This window comes from Lagopus leucura, unplaced genomic scaffold (assembly GCF_019238085.1).
Source record: "Lagopus leucura isolate 7727_CA_CO unplaced genomic scaffold, USGS_WTPT01 Super-Scaffold_73, whole genome shotgun sequence".
NCBI lineage: Eukaryota > Metazoa > Chordata > Aves > Galliformes > Phasianidae > Lagopus > Lagopus leucura.
This window is the reverse complement of record NW_024962252.1, coordinates 86712770-86736556: the sequence shown is the minus strand read 5'-3', so window position 1 is coordinate 86736556 and position 23787 is coordinate 86712770. Positions and strand designations below refer to the sequence as shown.

Below are 23787 nucleotides of genomic sequence, written 5' to 3'. Positions count from 1 at the left end.
CAAGGTGTTTTTTTGTTGGTTTTTTTTTTTTTTTTTGTGATTTGAATCTAAAACTAGAGAGTCTTGCCATGTAAATTATCTGCCATGTATCCTGTTACACAAAACATCTTGGAGATCTCTCAGAGGCCTTAATTGTTTCTATGAAGTTCAGCCTTTTCTAGTTATCTGTTTAAACAACCTTTTATGCACAGCCCGAATTTCTCCTTTCTCTTTTTCACTGGAAGGCATTCCCTGCACAAACCTCTATCCTTGAAACCCCTTCTCAGACGTAGAGCACGGCTGTGTGCTAGAAAAATGATCGTTTGTCAGACCTGAAAATTGTAATTGATGCCCGGCAAGAGAAAAGATGATACATCTGCCCTGATTGTCATGGTCTCATATTGCTTCTGAATTCATTCTGTGACTTTGAAGCTTTTTTGGATGCTGCTCTGAATTGGCAATAGAGAAATGCATCTCAGGGAATCCTCAGTGGCTGGCAGCAGGGAGGAGGAGGAAAAAGGGCTGCTGGCGCTGCTGAAATGAGGAGCTGTCATCCTTGCTGTGCTCCCTAGACTCTACTTAGCAGGGAGGCCAGACTATGAGAGGATGCAACTTGTTCCAAACTAATTCTGCCACAGGAAATTTGGAGTAAGAGCCAAGCAGAAGGCTGCAGGCAGGGATGCCTCTGTTCCCTGCATGTGAGCAGAGCTTCCAGCAGATTCAGAATCTGGAGCATTGCAGGTGATGCTCTGTGACTGTGTGAGAAGGTAGGGCATAGTGGTGCTACCTGCTCAGCCATACCAGCTTCTGAAATGTCTCTGCTCTCTGTAGTGATGTGTCTGAATCAGTCCCAGGATTGCGGGGATCACTGTGGAGTTGATCCCTGCTTTTTCTGTGTACTTTTTCAGTCCCTGCTTTTGAATTCACACACGGTTCTTGATGTCCCTTTTGCTTCTGCTGTATAGCATCTGGCTTGTGCCATGTGGATCAGGTCCAGATGAAATATTCCTAGAGCCTCACAGCACAGGCACCTATCACAGAAATAAATTACGTAAGTGGGGGCAGTCTGGCCCTGGATTTAAACTAGTTGTGTCTGCCTTACTCTAGGCCTCTTTTTTTTTTCTTCCTGTTTCTGTGTTGTACTTAACTGAGCTCGTTGATGTGCAGCTGACAAGGCTGCAGCATAAAAGCACATAAAACAGTGACTCATAACCCTTTAGGAGCAGACTGTGAGTATAAAATACAGCACACTTTCATCATCCACACCATTTTTTTAAACAAAACAATGTAGCCCTGTGACTCAGCATCAATGTGGGTTATAGTGCATGAAGTTTTATCCTGGAGCCGCCTTGCCTCTAATTTCTCCCTTCATTTCCTAAGTTTAATGGCTGCCTTCCCAGCATTGCATACTATAGATTTCACAGTAGCTAAATCCCTTTGCTAGCTCATACAGGCACACATATATATTTCAATAAAATCTCCACAAACAGATGGAAGGCTGTCAGCCTGTGCAGTATTTCTGTGTTTACAATGAGCCTCTCCTCTAAGTCTATATGCAAAGGGTAGCAGGCAGCTGGTTATTCACTGCTATAATAAGCACTGGCAAGCAAATAGCAGCATTTTGTGCTGCTTGCAGTTCTTTTCAGCATGTTGAAGGTTTTCTGGCTGTGCTCTGCTTATGTTCATTTGTGGATGGAGGTAAGTGGTAGTTTGAGCTTTTTCCAGATTGACTGTGTTTTATGAAGAAAGCGCTCCCTGTGGTCTACAGATAGTCTTATTCCAAAAGTTAGTTGAGTTTGTCAAGAAAATAAATCCTTTGTATTTCTACTATCCATAATTGTCCACAGACTATTTTATACAACTCTAATTATATGTTGTGTGGTAGTACTAAAGCCTGTTTTGTACTGCAGGCTGTTCATAGGCTATTGATGCCTTGCGGGGAAAAAAAAAAAATTAAATCTCGAAAGACAAATAAAAAAGAACCAGAGAAAATTTAATATAGGAGAACAGATAAGTACAGCATAACATCTGCATTTTGATTCCAGCGGTGTCATAGGGGTATATTTTATACAGACCATTTTGTATAGAGGAAAAGGTAAGTCTGGAAAATACTAATGATCTAAGAAGGAATCTGAATGTTGTTTCTGCACGGTTTAGGAGATGAGGAAAAGGAAGGGCAGTAAAATCAATATTAAGCACTTTTTTACACAGCAAGTAGGAAGATTACAAAACTCACTGCTACAGGAAATTGAGGTTGAGATCTTAGCAACATTAAAAAAAGGATTATACACTGGCTTGGATAATAAGAATAACCTATGTCAAGTAGTTCTTGCTGACACATTGCAGAGACGTTGAATATATGGGATGGTGTATACAGCTTGTACTAATCACTGCCTAGTTGGAAGTGTTGGGTCCCATGCACATCTCCCTGTTTGCCACGTAGAACAGACCACGTGTGGAAGGGATGTAATGGACTCGGAACACTTGTGATCTGATACTGCCTGGAAGCATCTTCCTTACCTCTTTAGAAAGGGCAAGATTTCTGTTGTGCAGATGGTGACAGCTATTATCAGTGTTTTAGTGGGCACAACTCTTGCCGTCAGTAGTCTGCACTTCTGAAGTACTTTCTTGGATAACCTGCTCAAAAACAGAAGCAAGAGGGGAACTGAGTATAGGGGTTGGATGTTAGTTAATGCTCCAAGTTTAAAAATAAAAAAAAATGTTCACAGTCACAACTCAAGGAGTTGGAAAGGACCTCTAGAGATCATCTAGTCCAACCTCCTTCTAAAACAAGTTCTCTAGGTTGCACAAGGAAGTGTCCAGGCAGGTTTTGAATATCACTGGAGGAGACCCCACAACCACCCTGGGCAGCCTGTTCCAGTCCTATCACAGTAAAGAAGCTTTTCCTCTTGTTCATGTGGATCATCTTGCGTTTCAGTTTGTGCCTATTGCCCTTTCTTTTGTTGCTGCAGAGCACTGAAAAGAGTCTGGCTTCATCCACTTGGCTCCCAGTCTTTAGATGTTTATAAGCATTGATAAAATCCCCTCTCAGTCTTCTCCAGGCTGGATAACCCCAGGTCTGTCAGACTTTCCTCATTCAGGTGATGCTCCAGGCCCTCATAATCTCTGTAGCCCCTCTCTAGGAGATCCCTGTCTTTTGAACCGGTGAGCCCAGAATTGAATGCAGCACTCCAGATGTGGCCTCACCAGGGCAGAGTTGAAGGGGAAAATCACCTCCCTCACTCTGCTGGCCACTCCATTTTGAATGCACCCCAGGGTCCCGTTGGCCTTTTTGGCCACCAGGATGCACTTCTGGCTCATGGCCAACCCGTTGGCCACCTGGGCCCCCAGGTCCTCCTCTGCAGAGCTCCTCTCCAGCAGGTCAGCCTGATGTACTGACGCATGCAGTTATTCCTCTGTACTTCTCTTGTATGAAGACTGCAGCTAAACATATCATCTTTACTCCTGGTTGTTGCATAGCACAAGTGGGATCTGCTTCAAGGTGTCTTGTAATTTAGGAGTAATTTCTTAAAGAGATGAACTTTTGGTTGAAATTCTGGATTGAAGCTGAAACTGATTTACAATCTTTCATCTGCAGTCACTGCTAAATTTAACATTGCTCTGCATTGCTTCTTCTCTGGATGTCTAATGAGGCTATTCCTAGGTTAATTTTTCTCCTGATGCTGTTTTAATTAAAATGTAATGAAAGCAGCAGAAGATGCAAAATACAATAACTTGAGAAAATCCGTTTCATGCTGCACCAGTGCTTTGTGATAGGATGTTTGTTATTGCTGCTAATTATTATTTTAGATGTGGCACTTGTCTAATAAATAGCGTGTGTGAATCATCTGCAGAGCCTGTGGCAGCATTCCAGAGGTGAAGTTAACTCCAGTGGCTGAGTCACTGAATTTGCGCCAGTGGGTTTCATTCCTGCGTTAGATTAAATGAGAGGAAGTGTCAGTGTTCTTCAGCCTGGCAACCTTGAAACAGAAAGAAAAGTACTTTTGTACTGTTAAGAAATCCTGCATATTGGCCCTCAGCAGTCTACTGTAGCTGTGATTTTTTTTTTCCCTCCTAAAAAAGAGGAAACATTCTTTGCAGAGGATGAAAGCAAAAGTGAGGTTGGAAGCTGGATCTTATATTGAGAATGCAAATGTTGTGCTCTATAATTAACAACTGCAAGATGCACGACTTCAGGAGTAAGTTAAATCATGTGGGGAAAGAGGGTGAACATACGTTGTTGGCAGATGTGATTCTTCACACAGAAAACTGAGTGCTGTTTTTGTCCATACTGTTCCCACACACATGCACAAAATATTCAGTCACTTCAATTCTTGTCAATTTCTCTTGCGTTAACAATGTCTGCCAAAGAGATATTTCTAAACAAGCCTTCCCATTTGATCACAGATTAGTCAACTGCTGTTTCTTTACACCGTGCTATGAGTTGGTCATAAAACGAGGTTGTGTAAAACCTTATGGTATCTTTTAGACAATAATCCAGCTTTAAAAAATGCATGCGGCTGGTTTTAATACTTTGAAGTTGTAACTTGCATTGTTATTGCTGAAAGTCTTCCCTTTTGCACAGAGGAAAATTACTATGCTGATTCCAGATGCCAATATCTGTCTGTGTTTGTATTGTAGTGTTGCAGGCTGTGTTTTCTCGTACCATAGCAATGTGCCTCCTGCCTCCTTCTATTAAAAAATAAAATAAAATAGTAAACCAGGTGTATAATCAATGAATATTAAGATGTTATAATTAGGAAATAAACAGGAGAGTTAGACAAAGCAGGTTAGAATAACAAAAAGAGAATAGATAGGATGCTTACCCATATCCTGGGCTCGCTTATGAAACTCCAGCGGAGTGGATCTCCAGAAGAGATCCTTCCCCACTGCCAGTCAGCTCTTAGATGGGCCTAGGAGAAGTGGAACCAGGCTCCACCCCTTCCAGCAGCACAGGTGAATTGCCTTCACCTGTGCTCCTCTGGCTGACTCAGTGCTCGCCTCAGGTGATCAATCAGAGGTTCAGGCTGTGATTCAGCAGTTCCTGTACACCAGTGTAGCCAGTTCTTACAGGTAAGACATTTCAGAAGGAAATCCCTCTGAAAGGCTCTAGAAGGAGTCTCTGCTATCAGTTCATCTTTTCTCAGCTGTGCTCTAAGAACAGAATTTTCCTTTCCAAGCTGATACTAAACAGATGAGTGGCTGTCCAACAGCCAAATTCTCCATGCAGCTAAGCTGTAGAAAGGAATATATGGCATTACAGTGAATAACTGCTGTCCACCTGATAAATATCATAATTCTATGTGCCTTAAGATCCTGCACATTTCAGTTCTTGTTTAGTTCTGGAGTAGATATCAGTATGACCGGAGGAATCCTAAGACAATGAGAGAAGACAGAAAGCTTGGTTTGATCCACTAGCCTCAGTGAACAGATGTAATCTGAATCTTTCAGGAGATTTGAAGCCCTGGTAGGGCTCTTTACTTCTCCTTACCTCTCAAACAGACCTTTCTTATTCTTCTCAGCTGGCATGTTGTTGGCTTGCTATAGAAATCTGGTTCTGTCCCTTGATTGTTGCATGATTAAGTAAGCAAGCTTCACTCCTGTTTTGAAAGCTATTGTAACTAGTAATGTGTTTGGAGTTTTCCTTTAGTAAAAGGCTTTTTCCTGCTTGGAGTCCAGTCATTCTGAAGTTTTGCATTTGGGAGAGCATATTGCTTTTATTTCTGGCAGTTTGAGCAAGCCTTGGCTTTGATAGTAAGGCTATGATATTGAGAGGTACCAAAATGGGGAAGGAAATGGTGTGCCAAGTAGCACCTTCTGGTCTCTGCTTTCTCTTTTGAAGGCTGGAGTATAACTATGGATCGAGGTGTTACTCTGGCTTGCCAGGTATACTGCTACCATTACTGCATGTTATTGCAGAACAAAAGTTATTAGGCCAGAGCCAAACTATTTCTGGATGTTAAATGGTATCTAGTGTTATGACTCACCAAGACTTAGTTGCCTCTGTCTCTTCCTACAGCTGTTAATAACCTGAAGAAGAGGTTAAGTCCTCAGTTCTGCATCTATTAGTGCATCATCTACATGGCTATGTTGATTTTACTCTTGTTCTTTTCTGTAATACTTTTCACAAAACTGTCTTTGTTTTCCTCTGGGCATGTTTGCAGGAACATCTCTGGTTTCATCAGTGTTCATGTGAATTACTCCCGGAGGCTCAGTATGGTCTTTGAAAAATACTGCTGTCCCAAATGTGCCTTGGTTCATGTTGAATCCTGCTTAAAGGCAAAAAAAAAACAACCCACTTAAGACAATGGAGGTGCCGTAAACCATCTGTTGTGTATCAGCTTTATATTGATTCAAAGGGTGCTCTTGGAGCTGGATGATGTGTGCCACCTTGCAGCATACGTGCATCTGTAGGACAGCATGTAAGTGAGCACTAATCACTTCATTTTGAACAGTGTCAGTCAGTGAATGCCTCCCAAAACCATGCCTCTCAGGGCACATTAGAGAGGACCTGCTGTGGATGGGGTAATTATTGAGTGGATTAATTTGAATAAGTGAAATCTACTGATCTTTTCCTACCTATCCGTGGCTCCAAACACAAAATGTGTGGGGAACAAGTGCAGGTGGTGAGGTGTGGGGAGGAGAGCTCAAGCCTTGCCCGAGAGATGGCTTTTTCAGCTGATAATGTATTTGAGAATGGTGCTCACACACAGATGATGCTTTTGTTTGTCAAAACTGCAGAAACTATTGTGTGCCCTCCCTTGCCTTGAGCGCAGGCCTTTGCTCCAGAAGGATGGTGGGGACAAACAGGTTTGAAGAGTAGCATTTTATGCAGGCTCATTGAGAGGTGCTGTATTGATGAGCTGTTGGCTGGGCATGGGAGAAAAGGGGATGCAATTTTTGGTATTCTACAGGTCTAATAATCCTTTGCCTTAGATTTAATCAATCTCTCCAAGATCATATCAAGAATAAATATGGACATTTCTGGCTGAGAGTATAGTTGGGAAGCAGTCCAAAGAAGGATTCCTTTGCTTTTCTGGAGACTAATTGTAATTCTGCTCAGTGAGGCTTTTTTCTTTCGTAGTCAAGTCCTGTGCAAGGAGTATAGCAAGTCCTTTGACGGAACTGGAGCGCTCCCCGTGCCTTTGAGTTGCTTATGGGTCTGAGCAGTGTCAACTCCAGGCAAGAAACTGGGCTGCTCATGTTGTGCATCATAGATACTGGTGAGTGTTGCCCTACAGGAAATGCAGAGCTAAGAGTGCCCCGAGAAGGGGAACACCTTGACAAAGTCAAGGTCAGAGTGGCAGCAAAGCCAAGGGAATTAAAGGCACGAGGCTGATGCTGGAGTCACTGATCCACACTTGTAGCATGGTGAGGTTGCACCCTTCTCTACTGCTGCTTCAGAGCACAGGGAGAGCTGGACATTGGTGTTACGGCCTGCAGCAGTCTGAGAAGTGGTGTTGGAAAAGCTGCTACAAAGGTGTTGGCGCCTCTTGTAACCATCTTTCAAATCTGTGATTTTATAGTGTAACAGAATATTGCTACCTGGCTGCTCTGCTCTTTGGGTAACATTGCAAAATGAACAAACAAGTTAGCTGTAAGAGGGTATTTTATTTTAATACACCTTAGCTTGTTTCCAGTAAAAAGAAAAAAAAGTTTAAAATATTCTTTCATATTTTCTCAGTAATCTGTTCATCTGTTCTTTCATCTTTTTAATATTTTTTAAATATTGGAAACTTTTTTTTTTAAGGAAATTGTTTTCAGCTAGGGAGCTTTCATTCAACTTCTGTAGCACGTCTCTGTAGCAACAGAAGATCCTGATACTGGGCTGTAATTGAGTTTTGGGTTGTCTGAGCAGAGTTCATCTCAAAACCCAAAATTGAGGCAAAAAAATAATTTGTGCAGATGGTCTTCATAAAACAAAGGCAGATTAAATCTGGAGCTGTCACAGAGATGCTCTTACAGATGCATCTTCTGCAAAGTAATTACCTCTCTTGAGCCTGGTAAGTTAATCAACATCTTCTGTTTGTGTCTGCATTGAAAACAATTAAAAGCTCAATTCCCATATTTTAGGTAAACTTACAGATTCTCTGATTTTTAAGGGTAATTAAATTTATTTTGATATGTATCACAGTCCACAGTGTTCCTATTGTCCAGCTAGCTGTCTGTAATATAATTTACCTTTAGCCAGGATGTAATTTCTTTCCAATCACCTTTTTTTGCCTTGGGCTGTTTCTTTTTTTTTTTTTTGTTGTTGTTGTTTTGTTTTGTTTTTTTGCTAAAGATTAGAAGATCCTTTTGTCTCCTTTCATGTAAACTACATTTTAAAAGCGTAGGGCTTTCTGTACTAACATAAGAGCTGCTGGTTTTTTGCATTTATTTGAAATTTTCTTTAAATTTGTGCTTTGCAACAGGAAGGAAAATTCTGTAAGGAGAAAATAGATGCCTTGTTATTTGTAATCTCTGGACATTTGTGTTGGGAGTCTGACCTCTCAATCATGGGGAGGCACAAGCAGACCCATAGGTGACATGGAGCAGCTGGTGTTCTGCAGCATCAGAAGATGCAGGACATCAGTTGACCAAACAGTGTGAACAGTGCCACAGAGAGGGAGGCTAGAAAGCCAGCAGCTACTGTTGATAAAGTTTGCCTCTTATCCCTATCTCTGTTTGAGTACTTTTAATCTATGAATTTTTTTCAGGTCTATGCTATAGCAGACTGACCTGTTATTATTTTTTTTTTTTTAATTACAAAGAATTATGGTATCTGTGGGATGGAGGGACACTAGAACCATAGGATCCTTGGAGTTGGAAGGGACCTTTAAAGGTTGGCTAGTCCAACTCCCCTGCTATGAACAAGGTTGATCCAGCATCACCTTGAAACTCTCCAGGGACAGGACATCAACCACATAACTGGGCAACCTGTTCCAGTGCTTCACCACTCTCCCTGTAAAAGATTTTCCTTATATCCAGCCTAAATATACCTTCTTTAAGCTTGAACTACCTTCTTTAAGCTTGAGTGCTACGGGCACAGCAGAGCCTTTTTACAGAAAAGTCATAAAATCATAGAATCATAGAATGGTCTGTGTTTGAAGTGACCTTTAAGATCAACTAGTTCCAACCCCCTTGCTTTAGGCAGGGACACCTCCCTCTATACCAAATATTTGTCTCATTTTAATTCTCAGTGACCTTTATTATATCTGGACTCAATTCCTTACTCAAGGGCTTCAGCCATTCTTCGTCCCTTTAACACATAAAATATTCTTTCAGATAAAGGAAGCTTTAGATTGTATCTGTTTTGTCTTAAAAGTCACAATTAACCTTGAGCAGTAAAAGTGGCCAAAAGGAGATGGAAGAATGTGAAAGTGGATTTGTCTGTAGAGCGGACAAAATGAAGGACTGTTGTGCTGTGATAGGTTTTAATGTTTTGGAGCTGTGGATCCCTTGGATGTCAATTTTATTTTCTGAGAGTTGTCCCGACTTAATTAAATTAATAGAATATGAACCTACTCACTTAATTTGCAAGTTAATGATGATGTCCATATCCAGGTTATTTTTGCAATCACATAATAGAATCATAGAATCATGAAGGTTGGAAAAGATGACTAAGATAATCTAGTCCAACCATCCACCTACCATCAATACTGCCCACTGACCACATCCCTCAGTGCCATGTCTCCGTGTATTTTGAGTACCTCCAGGCACGCTGACTCCACCACCTCCATGGGCAGCCTATGCCACTGTTACACCGCTCTTTTGGAGAGAAGTTTTTCCAATATCCAGACTGAACCTCTTCTGGCACAGCTTAAGGCCATTCCCTTTTGTCCTATTGCTGTTGCATGGAGAAGAGGCCAACCCGCACCTCACTACAGCTTTCCTTTCAAGCAGCTGTGGAGAGCAATGAGGTCTCCCCTGAGCTGCTTCTTCTCCAGACCGATCCATTCCAGCTCCCTCAGCGACTCCTCATAAGACTTGAGCTCAAGACCCTTTGCAGTTTCAGTGCCCGTCTTTGACATGCTCCAGGTCCAGTATCTTTGGATATTGGCATTTTCTGGTGTGTTTCTGTACCTGTAGCTACACCATCTTTAAGAGACAGAAGTGTCTATTCAGTCTGCAGAAGTGCTGTTTCTCATGAGGTCAGCAAGGCTCCGAGAGTGGCTTAGGAGAAAAATCAATCTGCTGAGAAAATGTAAGATTAAGGAAGTGGGTTGTCAAGGTGGCAGAATACTAATTCGTTACTTTTATCCTTGGATTCCACATGTTGTCTACACTTGAACTGAAATAAGCATTAAGTAGACTTTGAAGACCAATTTCAAGATAGGCTGAAAATGTTCACTGAAAGCTTTTACTTCAGAATTCCCTGCTTTATTTACAAATAAAACAGATGTATTTACTACAATTACAGAAGCCAATCTGTTTGAATTAGGTTTTCTTTAGGCCATTTAAAACAAAATTATTAAGCTGATCATAAATGCTGGGGATAAAAAAAAAAGCAACACAGAACAACTAAAAGAACATCTCCAACTTGTGTAGTCCGGCTATATTATCTATACTGTCAAATCCCACCTCACCAACCTATCTCAAATCTGAACCTTTAGCTTTGCAGAATCACCAAGGTTGGAAAAGACCTTCAAGATCATCCAGTCCAATGGCTTCAGCCTAGCGATCCAGCCTGTCCAGATCCCTCTGTAGGGCCTTGCTACCCCCAGGCCCATTGGCACTTCCAGCCTACTTGGTGTCATCTGCAAACTTACTGAGGGTGTCCCCAATGCCCATATTATTATGCTCTCTCTTGTACCAGAGCTCAACTGTCAGAAAAAATTCTGGACTGGATGTAAGAAACCAAACACTGTAAAATTTGCAAAAAAAAAAAAAAAAACAACTACAAAACAAAACCCCCGAAACCCGAAAGAATCCTACACACATAATTCAATTTTATCATTGTCCAATATTTAGGCATTTGTTGCTTTAAATATTTGCTTTTTCCTTTCAACTGGTGAAGTGCTACATTAATATGATGTACTGTTTGCATCAGTGTTTGCCAGGAGCACTAGTAAGTGGCTCCCAGAGTGCCAGAAGTAACTAAATATCATCCTGGTGGGGACTGATTTAAATACATCTCTCCCTTTTATTTCAACGTGGACTGATTTCAAAACAGGTTTTCTTTTCAGATTACTTTTTCATGCAAGCTAACAATGTGCAGTTGCTGAAATTTTCAATAAGTAGAGCACTATTTGCAGACATACCAACCTTCACTTGCTCTTTAGGATGCAGTTGCACGTGGAGACCTGTGTTTTCAGTTAGATGACAAAAGAACAATGGAAATTGCTGAATGCCTCAATAACATTGGTTGTTTCACAGTTAAAATACAAACCAGATGCCTTTGAGATTCTAATCAATTGACTACAAGTTTACTGCTGTTTCCTCATATCTGGTTGTCTGCTTTCCCAGACCCATACCTGGGGAACAAATTCTAAGCAAATGTGTTTGTAATTCATCACTCTGCTCTTGTGGAAGTCATACAAATAAATGTTCTCCTGTTGCTTGGAAAAAAGTCGAGGTTGTTCTAAAAACAGCTGGTTTTGGCTGTTTTTAAATTCTGCAGATATTTACACAAACAAATATCAGATGGGTTTTGAAAAATGCATTGCAGTGTTTGTAGATCCATGCGGCTTTTATGAAGATTAACGTAGCCTTAACACTCCTACCTATTTTAGAAGTGTTGTCTTTTTCCCTACCTTGTTAGTTGAGTGATCATTTTTGAATGAGGTGGCTAAGTTCAGTTAAACAATATCATGATCTGAGGTTGGTGAAAAACGTTTCCTTGGGTAAAGGAAAATTTGAATTGCCACAACTTGCTCTGGCTTATCTGTCCTTTTATTTACCTTATTTTGCAGGAAATAATTAGTTTTTGTTCACAAGTAGTCGTATAAATATTTTCAAGCTGTGTGCAGTAATGCAAAATCTTTTCTGAACATTGTTGTGTGGCTTAAACATCTGTGTTGCAAATGTAATGGAAAAATATGTTGTGTTTGCAGTAACTATCACTAACCACAGTTCATCAGTAGTTGAAGATGTTGCTGAAGAACTGTCTGAGCAAGTGGTTCTCATCAAGCCTCAGGCTCTTGTACAGCCTCTCAGCAGAGCATCCAGCACAGAATTGCTGCTGGCTAGCTAGGCAGTGCTGGATATGGTATAGGGAATGTGGTCTTCCACTTTGGCTTGGAAAAAGATCTGGGCTCTCACTGACCTTCATGGTTTGCCTCCAGTTGTGTGCATGAATAATTCAATTGAAGTCTTTGGTTTGAGGCTGAAATCAGAGGTTTGAGTGCACACAGATCTGCTTATGGCTAAGAAACCAGCATAAAATGCAGGATTAATAGGCCGTGGAGCCAGCAAAGGGATGCAAACAAACCTGAAGTGTGGAAAAGCTTTTACTGTTTGGCCTCAGAGGACAAAGCTGTTACAGCAGGGGAGCACCAAGCCGTTCTCATGACTGGTTGAGAGGACAAGGTGAGAAAATAGGAAAGTTGACTGCTGTATTTTACTGCTGAGTGACTTTTCTCACTTTTCTCCTTTTTAAAGTCAAGTCATACTCCTCTTTTAAAGACTTTCTCCCTTATGGTATGTCTTTCTGGCTTTTAGTCTATTCAGAGGCTTATAGAACCACGCAGCCATGCCACTATCTGAGAAGTGAAGCTTGGCAGGTGAGCCAGCCCATTAAGGACCTGAAGATTCACTCCTCATGCACTTCTTACCTTATAAACATTTCCAATTTCAATTTGCGGATGCTTGCAATGCAGAAATTCCTGCAGAAAGCTGATTGATTAAATGGCAAAGCACTTCCATTCAAAACCCAATTTTCTGTGGTTCTGATGAAGAGACTTTTAGAGATTTCCAGCAAGACATGCAGATAATTAAAAAGAAAGCCTTGTGCTTCTCATTCTCCATCATTTGTGAACGGCCTGTAAATGTGCCCATCAGTCTAATATTCTCTTTGCTTGTTACTTCAATATTGCAAAAGGACTCGATGGCTCAGGTGTTTATACAGCGTGCTTTTAAACTGGTGAGCCGAAATGCCACAGACTAGTGACAAACAAATACCTCTAAGTTATTAAACTTGTACATCTCACTTGCTTTTCATTGCACTCTGTTGAAATTACATTTTCTGCCTCTTGAAAATTTCTTGATGACTGTTTGATAATCTGACTCTCTGCTTTCTTCAATATGAGGATGTTTTGTTTAGCCTGTGGAAAGTTCATAGAAGGAGATTGGTATCTTGCTTCCATATGGAAAGAAACTTTTTTGAGTCTTTTTTTTTTTTAATAAGAATGATTTTAATCAATATCTGATGTACAAACATTTTCTGGCAGTGCACAAAAAGCAGCCCCAGGCTGTGTGACTGGAGCTGGGGACAGGACAGAGCTGCTCTTTCATTGCCCAGGTGTTGTGTGGCTGACTGCATGTCTGCACAGCGTCCTCCATGCACACAGCTGTATCCAGCCTGTGGGGAGGCTGGGAAATGCCTCACTCTGTGTTCAAATCTTTGTCAGAATATCAGTAGATTTCTTTACTTTTGCATGTGCTGTTTGCCTGTGCTTTTTAAGGGTTTTCTTTGTTTGCTTTTCTTCTACATTTATGTTTATAGTAAATGCAAGCCTTGCTATGCTTCTGTGACATACAGCATATTTTCAGGAGCATGATGCAGACAAGAGGCACAGCTTCACAGTCATCTTACTGCAAGCAATTTGAGAAAGCCTAGATCTTTGCCAATGTCCCTCTGTTGTTCTTGTGAAAGTTAGTCCTGACTGGAGGTAGAAAACTTTGATCTGAAGAAAGACAGACTGCACGTGTTCATCTATTTCTTTGACATTACAGAGAATAAGTCCAATCTCTGAGCAGCTCTTTGGTATGCCCATATTGATGCTTTCGGCCTTAGAAAAAGACAAAAAAGGAGAACTTCCAAATCTAATAGCCAAAGACACCTGTCTTGTTTCTCTGTTGTACAATGTGCGTACAATAAGCTGCTACTAAGGAATTAGTAGCATTCAAGTTGTTAAAGGTGACTTCACTGTCTTCCAAAGAGCTGAAATCTCTCTGGCTTCTGTGAAACTTGAGAAGAGCATCTGTGTGCTCAAAACTGCTGCAAATCAATTCACTGATTTGGGATCCCAAATAAGTTGGTAGAAATTTCAACAAAATTACAGATGTAAATGACTGGGGAGGTTGAAGAATTGGGAGGAAGTTATATTTCATTTAGTCTTCACCTTTGTCTGCCATATTTGACTGAATTTTCCACCTCTGATGTTTAAGTGCTTTCTGTTCCCCGCAGTACCAGGTTTACATGTGTCCTGTGGTACCCAGGCATCATTTTCATTGCATTGCTCCCCTTTAAGATGGATATTATAATATTATAGAATGTTAGTCTCTTGCTCTCAGAAGTATGTACAAGCAGTATAATTTTAACCACTGTTTAAGAAAGGTGCTTAAGATGATCTTGCTCTGCAATATTTTCTTGGTCTAGAAGCTGTCTGGATAAAAAAAAAAATTGTGATCTCAAGTTGCTTGCAGTGACAAGAGCTGGGCTTATGTGGTTGGAAGGCTCATCTTCTGCTTTATCTGTATGAATAGTATTGTATTCTTGTTTTGTTGTTGTTTTTTTTTTCCAGGAAAGCTGTCATGCATGTCACTCTACAATCAAATATGGAGAGTAGAATTCTTTTTTAAAACTGTTGTTGAAATCGGAGCTATTGATCACCAGTGAGAGCCATCTGTTTGTGTTCTCGCCAAAGGCATCAGCTGAAAATTGCTGGCTTCTCTTGAGTGCTGAAAATGTGTGACTGAATGAAAGTATTTCGTATATCAATGAGGGATATTGCTTTGGGTTTTGTTTTTAATTCTGGGAACTATAATGGTACTGTATTGCCTGGTAAGACTTGTGCTGTAGAGTTGCTTCCTGTCATTGCGAGTGGTCATTATTGGAATGAGAGGCACTTTTCCATTCTTCATTTCATCCCCGTCCTCCAGAATGGGTGCCTGCAGCATACAATGTGCTATCTGTTGAGACCCATTCTTGTCTCTAGCAGAGGATTTGTTAAAGAATGGGATTTAGTAACTTTTAGATTTTTTTTGTCAGACTTGTGTATGATCGCTAATTGTCATCCAGGTAGATGTTCAAGTTTTCTTTTAATTTAAGTTCTTGACTTCATCAGTTCTGCATGGCAACATCAGCAAGTGCAGAATTTTTCCCTCATTATGCATCTTGCCAGAAACTGGAAGTTTTTTTTCTGCTCATCTTTTACCTTAGATCTGTGAAGAAGTTCTTTTTGTCTCTGCAAGAGATCGCCTTGGATGACTCAGGTTCCCCAGTGAGTTGCTCACCTCCCAGACAAAGAGGAGGGCATAGAAAGCCTTCCTCCCAGTTCTGGAGTTAACTAGCTAGTAACCAGACCCAAGGGCTGAATAAGAATTCCTTAGTTCTCAGTTGAGATTCTTTGAAAAATTCTTGTTATGTCAGAAAGCTTAACAGTTTGTGAAGGGGTCATAGAGTCAGCTGGAAAAAGAGAATGGGCAAGACTGCAGTTTCATAATCTCTAGGCAGGAAGAAAATACAAGGAGAAACAACTCCATTTGCTTTAGCTGTGCAGCGTAAGTGAGAAAGGCACCATAACATGCAGATCCTAGTTTTCCTTCATGAAATTCTTGTTGGATTTATGAAATGAAAATAGTGCAAACAGAATTGTTTCTCACCAGAGAGGAAAGTATGATCTTTTTAATAAGAGCTTTCTCCCAGGTCACAGGAAGAAAGGGGTCAAACTGGGCTCCAGTCTCAAATGGTGCAAATCCTCCCCATGGGCAGCATTGGTGTTTTCACAGTGAGGATGAGACTTCACAAGAGAGCATGCTTCTTACTTTCACTTTGGGAGGAGGTGGAGGCTTGGTTTAAGGATGTTCCTGTTGCATCTTGGCTGTCAAAGATTGAAAACCCACTGGGATATTTTGCTATGGCTAAGGAGAGACTGATCTAGCACAGCATTGCTGTATCTGTGCCTGTGAACATGCTCTGCTAATGCCTAATTGGAATCTGAGCAATTACTTTAAGAAGCCTTGTCAGAGTTTCTTCTTGGAAATTGGTGCCTTTGGTATTACATATACAAGGTGAGTTTTGTTGTCATTTCTCAAGACTACGTATGTGGTAGGAAAGCAGCAGATAGCTGCAGTTTTAATATAGCCCTCGATCCCCTTATCTGCAGGGTAACAACTTCAGAAGTTTTCAACTGCCTATTTCTGCTCCAGAGAAGGTTATTGTTGGTAGTAGAATCTTTAACCTTAGATCTTAAGGAGCTGTGTTTAATCACAACTTGACGCATCTGGGATATTCTTGGATTTTTTACTGGCTGCAGAACCACTCTAAATAACTTAAATGAGAAGCTCTTTCCAACTTTGCTATTTCTAATTTTAGAACTTAGAGCAACCTGTTCACAGGCAGTTGCATCCAATGCCCACTGCTGAGGATAAATCCGCACAAGGCTCTTTCTGGGGCACAGCTGTATGTGAAGGTATTTATGGCGTTGCTGCTGCTTCTGCCCATCCTTACTGCCCTGGACCATGGTGTTTGGTTGCTAAGGAACAGATTTGTGAGATGACAGCTGTGCCGATGTCTTGGCTTTCAGAAAATAAGGGGTGTTAATCAATTCATACTGTAGCTGACTAGCTCAGTGGTTTATTAAATCCAGAGTGTCTAACTAGTGCTTCCTCTGAAAGATTTTGTTTACCTTTTTGTTTAGCTGAGGTTTCCAGCTGTCTTCAAAGCACGGTGCAGCAGGCATCAACTGTGAGCTCTCAGAGCAGGATAGAGCTTAATACCAAGTGTGACATTTGGAAGAGTGTCTAGGGGGATGAGCTATGCCTGCTTATTGCATTTCAGAAGCACTTTACCATTTGCCAGGCTTTTTCTTGAATTTCAAATTCCTGGGGGAGTTAGAAGAGGAAGGGTTTATGCTTCCCCAGAATAGCTGCGTATGCCTTTTCCCCGCACAAATTAAAGATCCCCCACTTCTCCCCCTAGCTTTTTACACAAGCGTGTAGCATGTAGAAGAGCAGGGCAGAGAGCCTGACTCAGTACTGGGCTATGACCAATGCTACTCCTCCATCATTGCTTCCTCTTTCTGCTCCATACCTCCAATTCCTCTGGCTTCTTCCTTCCGTTCTTGCTGCTGCTCACCTTATCCAGGTCTCCTGACAGAGCAGCCAGCATTTGTTCAGCTCCTTAGCATCAGACACAGCAACATGTGCCTGTCTCCTGGGCTGGTGGATGGACAAAATAGCTGATTGTGTCACGTGTAAAGCAGAACCTCAAAGATAATTGCCTTGTGAGCTGTAGCCTGTTGCACAGTGTGGCATGGGAAGGCTGGGTTTTGTATCATCAGGGAGATGTCAAAGTAGCAAGGTTTACAATATTCTTATTTTCACTTTTAGTTCATGATTTTAAATACCCATAAGGAGCAAATTTACTCTTCTTAAAATGATATATTTTTTAATTACAGTGTCATTGAAAATTCAATTTTGCCTGTGCTTTAATTGCTGGAAGGTTTTTCAAACAATGATACAGGAAGAAAGCAGCTGTTTTTGGTAAGGCAGAGGTGAGGGCAGAGAAACTGTAAACTCTGCAGTAATTTTTTAGTACTGTACTCGAAAGGCTTTAGGATCTGTTTGCTACTGAAACTGCGATAGGTGTTTGTATGGCAGCTAATAAAAAGGGCTTCAGGTTAGCTTTTTGATGCTTTTCCAGCTGAAATGTTAGTAATGGGAATCATATGAAATACAATGCAAATACAAACATATTCCAGTTCATAGCATCACAGAATCATAGGGAGGGACCTCTAGAGACCATTGAGTCCAGACCCTGCTACAGCAGGTTCCCTACAGCAAGTTGCACAGGGAAGTATCCAGCTGAGTTTTGGATATTTCCAGAGAAGAAGACTCCATGGCCTCTCTGGGCAGCCTGTCCCAGTGCTCTGTCACTCTCAAAGTGAAGATTTTTTTCCTCATGTTCATGTGGAACTTCTTGTGTTCCAGTTTGTGCCTATTGCCTATTGTGTTCAATGTAAAGGGATGCAATCAGCAGTTCACATGTGGGTTTTTAACAGTTGTAATCAGTAGAGATTTTGTTAATAGAAGTCAGGACAATAGGATTTGGTACCAAAAAGTCTAGCTGCCCAGCTAAGTGCTCTCACATGGGATTACCAGCAAGCCAAGATGCTATGTGAGACTGAGGTATAATGTGATCTACTAAATTCTCCCTATTTTTTTTTTCTTTCTTCTTAGAACAGAAAGGAATTGCATTACCTCACTACCACTGGAAATCAACCTGACTGGGGTTGGGGGATAGGGGAAAAAGTGTTTTTTCCATGAGCTGTCTCAAATGCTCACTGCATATATTTTTAAGGTGCATGATCTCATAGGTAGTTCTGCAGCAAGGTGAGAACTGTTCTTGCTGCCTGTGCTGATAGCTGCATCCCCCACGCTATGTGGTTTGGCACAGGTTTGCTGCCATGTGGGAGCTCTGTTCAAGCCCAAGCTGTGTTGCCTCTGCCTGAGCTTTCCCATGCGTATGCCCATGTCTGATGGAGAGGCAAGAAGTGATAAGAGGGCTGTACCAGCTCTCTGGCATGGCACGTATGTCCAGGTTTGGTGATTGTCTTAGGAGGGCAGGAAGGTCTTCCTCTCTGAGGAAAAGTTTGGGAGTGTCATTTAATTTTCTGCTTAATTGAGCCAAGAGGCAGGATCTGAGGTCTCTTGCAGGTCTTCAAATTGGCATCAAATCATAGTGATGCATCAGGCCAGGCAGCATTTTGAGCTCCGACGTGGGAGTCCACAGCTGGAATTTGTCTTCCCACCTAGGACACGTCTCCTTCTTCTGCTTTTCAGCTACTCTGGAAAAAAGCTGTATTTCAGTTATGCTCAGCCCCATTTGCTCCCAGGCAGAACAGGCAAAGTAGTGATGACTACTGAATTAGTCCCACCCAATGAAAGATTTTATCTCTATACAGCTCTCTTTTGTGTTTTTCCTTTCTACTGTCGCATTGCTCAGTTCTGTGGTAATTGTTGCTCAAGGACATTTGCTCAATTGAGCTGATTCTCATGGTCTTTTCTGGCCTTCAGAGCACACAGGATGGCTGTAGCGGGAAACAGACTTTTTCTCAGTGTACCATTGCATAGTTGAATGCCTGAGTAACCTGTCTCTGTGGTTTGCAGTCCCATTGTTGACTTTACAATGTAGAGATGTGCTCTAGCATCACCTAACTGGTGTCTAGTTGAATTTCAGTCACCCTTGTGAACATAAGGGAGATTTGTGTCATTAGCTTAGTTCTGTTCAAATAAATGATTCACACTTCCTAATCCTCTAGTTTTCTTGATACTTATTTAGGGTGGTACAACAGAGGCAATAAGGAGAGGAATGGCCCTTGATTCAAGTTATCCATTCTGTTTGACCAGTCAAATTGCTAAAAGATCAAGGGCTTGAGCTGCAGGAGGAAAAACAACGCAAACCCAGCCCCAGTAGCATAGCAGCCCTCTGCATTTGGAGATGGGACTTTCCGTCTTTGTTGAGCATGACTCCTGCAGTAACACCTGAGAGTATCAGAGCGTCTTTAAGGGTGGGTATGGGTTTGGTGTTGGTTTCGGTGGGCTTGGGCTCCATTCTGCATACAGCTGCCAGTAGTTAGTCATTCCTAAGCCATGGGATAAACAGTTCCTGCCCTAAAACAAGTGATATAATTGCCATTTTCATAGCATTTATGTGAAATTCTGAGACAAACATTCTAGTTTGGCTCTCACCTACTCAGATCTACAGCTTGTATCTTCCAGGCCTGACAATAGGATGGGCCTTTGTGCACTGGGCTGGAAAGGAGCCCACATGTGCACAGTGGATAATCTGGGATTGGGCAGGAGGCATGGACAAATCCAACTGCAGGCATAACTCAGGAATAAACAGCTGCTTCTGTCTAGCTAAGGCCCTGAAAGGGACCGAGGCAGGCATCATGGCAGCACCAGCTCTGAGAAGCCCCAAGCGCCTGCAGGGATTGCTGCCCACCTCAGTGGGGAAATCTCCACTATGAAGCCAGCAGTGTGGGAGCTCTGCTGTTGAAGGGATGTCTTATTTTATAAATGTGCTAGAACACAGACAAACAGCTGCATGAGCCGTTTTTGTGGAAGTGCAAATAATAATATTGCAGAGCTGTTGTATCCTTGGAAATGGTCCAAGTCCAAAGCAGGATTTGGTTGTGTGCTTCTGGCGGTAAGGTTATGTGCTTGTACCAGATGGAGACTTTAAATTTTCATCAGCAGGTCTATAAACACAAAGAATATCCTTTTATCAGCCCCCGGGCCTCATGCTAATAAGCTGCAAGTGCTGATCTTCAATTCGTGTGGAGTGGGGGCACAAATGAAATAATATACATTCTTCCTGATGATTATCCATCATGTGAAAATGAAATCAAGACATGAGTAATGACCTGTTTGTTTATTTACTTCTCCATCTCCTTTTAACACCTTTTTGATACTACCAGTGATTAAAAATTGTTAATTATTTGAGGCATATTCTCTAGCGATGAAACTGTTGACTACTTGCAGATATTGGGCCAAGCCAACACAAAGATGTGTTAAGTTTGCTATGGAAGGATGAGCAGAGAGGTATAAGCTTTGCAGCAATGCTGCTGAATGTCATCAGAAAATCCCAGCTTTCTTAGTGGATGCAGAAGTATGGAGGATTGATCAGTAGAATGCTGCCTTTGTCTTGTGCAGTGGGGCACTCTTGTGTGCTGTACATGTGTCCTAGCTGAGAAGCTCTGTCTGGACCTAGCAGGCATCCAGCTACTGGTAATGTGCCCCATGGTTCATAAATATTTCAGGACATTTGTGTGTTGGAACAGCAGCATCAGCTCTTCAAGGTGTGTTGAGGAGGGACTCTTCCCTGACCAGTCTCTTCTAGGTGGGGGAAATGTGCAACGTATCCATAAAGATCAGTCTCTGAACGTAGTTTGAGATGGAACCAGGAAATTGTCAGGAGAGCTCAGGCAAGATGCAACTTTATGAATTTTAGATTGGTAGATTCTACATCTGTGTTTTCATGTCTTGCTTTAAGAAGACTTCACTGGAAGTGTAATTTATTGAGAATAGGGCCTACTGTGGGAAAACATACCTGTGTAGATTTGAATCAGTAAATGAAAGAAAACTTTCTTCCTAATAATATAATTCATTATTTTCTGACTAATCAAATCCCAGAGTACACCCCTCAAACATATAGTCCTCACTTCTTTGATGATTGTATGGAGTTTGCTTCATTAGAGGACAGTAGCTAAATATCGCTCCTGCTCATTTATAATTACAGAGAAAGCCAGAACAGAATTGCAAAGATCTTCCTCAATACCATGAAGCCAACAGGATTTCACTTTCCCTGGATCGTGCAGTAGGATTGAGATATGTAGCTGGAGACAGCTACTGCTATTTTACAAAATATAACAGCAAGCTGAACATAAGAAGTAGCAAGAAGACAGCATGGCACAGTAGTTTGCAATTGCAACTGGAGCCTGAGCAAAAGTGAAACTTGATTGAATTATAGGAGATGCATGAGTTTTCAGTCCTAATTTAACATAGGCAATCAAGGCTGAAAGATTGAGACAAAATAGACCTGTTCTCTTTGATTATCTCTGATTTGCTACTCTGATGGCATATATTCATGTTAAAAGGAGGCCACTAAGCTTGTCTTTGTACTGCACTGGCAATAATATTGCAAGAGAGGTTCTTAAAACAGCAGAATCAGACAAAGTGAAAAGAAAGATCAAATAAAGTAGGGGGAGGGAGAAAGCAGCAACATACAGTATGGCTGCACAGACATCTTAATTTCATTTTAATTAATCTGACCACTCAGAAAGGGAGGGAAGCTCTTTGTATACAAGATGATATGTGAGGTAAGGAGCAGCCTTCTTCCATAACACTGAGATTTCCTTTGACTAGTGTCTCTTAATGAAATGAAGGGCTGCGCTCTGCTTCGTGTTTCACAGAGTTAGGGAAGATCAAGCAGTGTGCTGATCCTCTGCATCTTGCTTATGAAACCTGCAGATGATGGATATGCAACCTCTGTAAAATTTTCCTGTTGGTGACTCAAGTGCTTGGCAAACAGGCTGGTGAGGCAGGCTCGAGGATGAGGTTGTGGTTAGAGAGACTGCCTAGGTAGCAGAGCTGAAATCCATATCCCTTTAGGGGGGCCTGTTACACTAGAAGCTGAATGTGGCTTCTGATCATCCTGGTCGTGCCACTGCCAAGTGTCTTTGTGCTGCTGGTGTATTAATTATGATTGGTATCTCCCCCTGCATTGCACTGGGGCAAAAGAGAACCAGAGCTCTGACATTTAGAAATGTGGGTCAGCAAAGGAAAAGAAGAGCTAAACAAGAGTGAGTCCTTGGCTTTTACTGGGAGAACTTCAGAATGTGGAAAGAGTGACTAGTGTAGCTGGGCTATGAATGTGAAATTTCAGGGGAAAACACAAGGTCTTCCTTTATCGATCTCCTTCCCAAACTCTGTGTGGTCACCATTACAGTGTTGGCTTGGAGGCTGTAGGTCTTGCTCAAAAATGGAGCAAAGAACTATGAAAAGGAAGGGATTAAAAAGAGAACAGAAGAAAGAAAAAAAAGAAAAAAAAGAAAGTATTCCAGCTGCAAACTTGACTTTCATGTAGGCCAATAGTTGTCTTTAACAGCAGCAGGTCCCAATTTCAACCTCTTTGAGTGAGAGGAACGTAGAGGCGCGTACCATCCAGTGACTGCAGAGAGATGAAACTGGGACATTTATGAGATCCCCCAATACAAGATTCATAATTAGCAGTCTATGCAGCAAGCCCTTCTAGCATGCAGCCATGTACTTCGCTCGCTCCAGTACAGAGCCTGTTTGCCAGACTGCATTGAGGGAGGAGAAAAAAAAGATTTTGCCACAGGGGTGACCTGGTGACTAATGAGTTTCATTGATCTTGTTCTTGCAGGAGACAGCAATCTGCCCTCTACAGTTCCTGCAGACTTTTCTGCTGGAGGCTCTGAGAAAGCAAATGTGAGATGTTATCCAGAAGCCAGGATGTGTGAGCACACTGAACCTAATGATGCTGCTCTCTCAAGTATGCATGAACACAATAGTATGGAAGATGCAAGCATCAGGAAATCTCTCGATAGCTTTTACAAAACATACTGCAAGAAACAGCCAGACAGCATGGATCCCACCTATGAGGCTGCATCACAACATCTTTTGAAGAAGATTTCAGAGCTAGCAGACCGGGATGGTACCAAATATGCATTGCGTTGCCTGCAGATGGCCCAGCTTGTCTTGAACAGAGACAGATGCGAGATCTTTCCAAACCACCCCACTACTGCATGTTTTTCCAAGCCTGCTGAGGGAGAAGTCATGGTAGAGGACAGAAAGAGAACACCTGGGCTATCAGATGACATCCTGCAATTCCTCTTCAAACAAACACAGATAGAACGTAGCCCTGATGTGCTGCATGAGAAGTGATCAAAATGCTGGATTGTTTATGTCACCAGTGACTTTCTTGGAAAGATACTGTCGCTCTTAGTGCCACCTTTGACAGCCCACATTCAATGGAAGAGGGTTCATAAGGAGCAGATCTTGCCCACCTGGTTTCTGCAGGGTAGCACCAACTAAAAAGCATCTGCAGTCCAAATTCAGCCCCTGCATAGGCATAGAAGTATGTCCGTGTGCTGTCGAATATACCAGATGATTGAACAAGCTCAGCATGGTATGCTC

At 41.7% G+C, this 23787-nt stretch overlaps 1 protein-coding gene across 1 annotated transcript in view; it reads left to right on the top strand.

Annotated features, from left to right (window-relative positions):
- Nucleotides 1–23548, top strand: part of SHLD1 (shieldin complex subunit 1) — a 37211-nt gene extending 13663 nt beyond the window's left edge. Inside the window, exon 4 of the mRNA XM_042879106.1 lies at nt 23015–23548. Coding sequence (XP_042735040.1) covers nt 23015–23535 — 521 coding nt within the window. The 3' untranslated portion in view covers nt 23536–23548. The remainder of the gene's footprint in view (nt 1–23014) is intronic.
- The last annotated feature ends 239 nt before the right edge of the window (nt 23549–23787 follow it).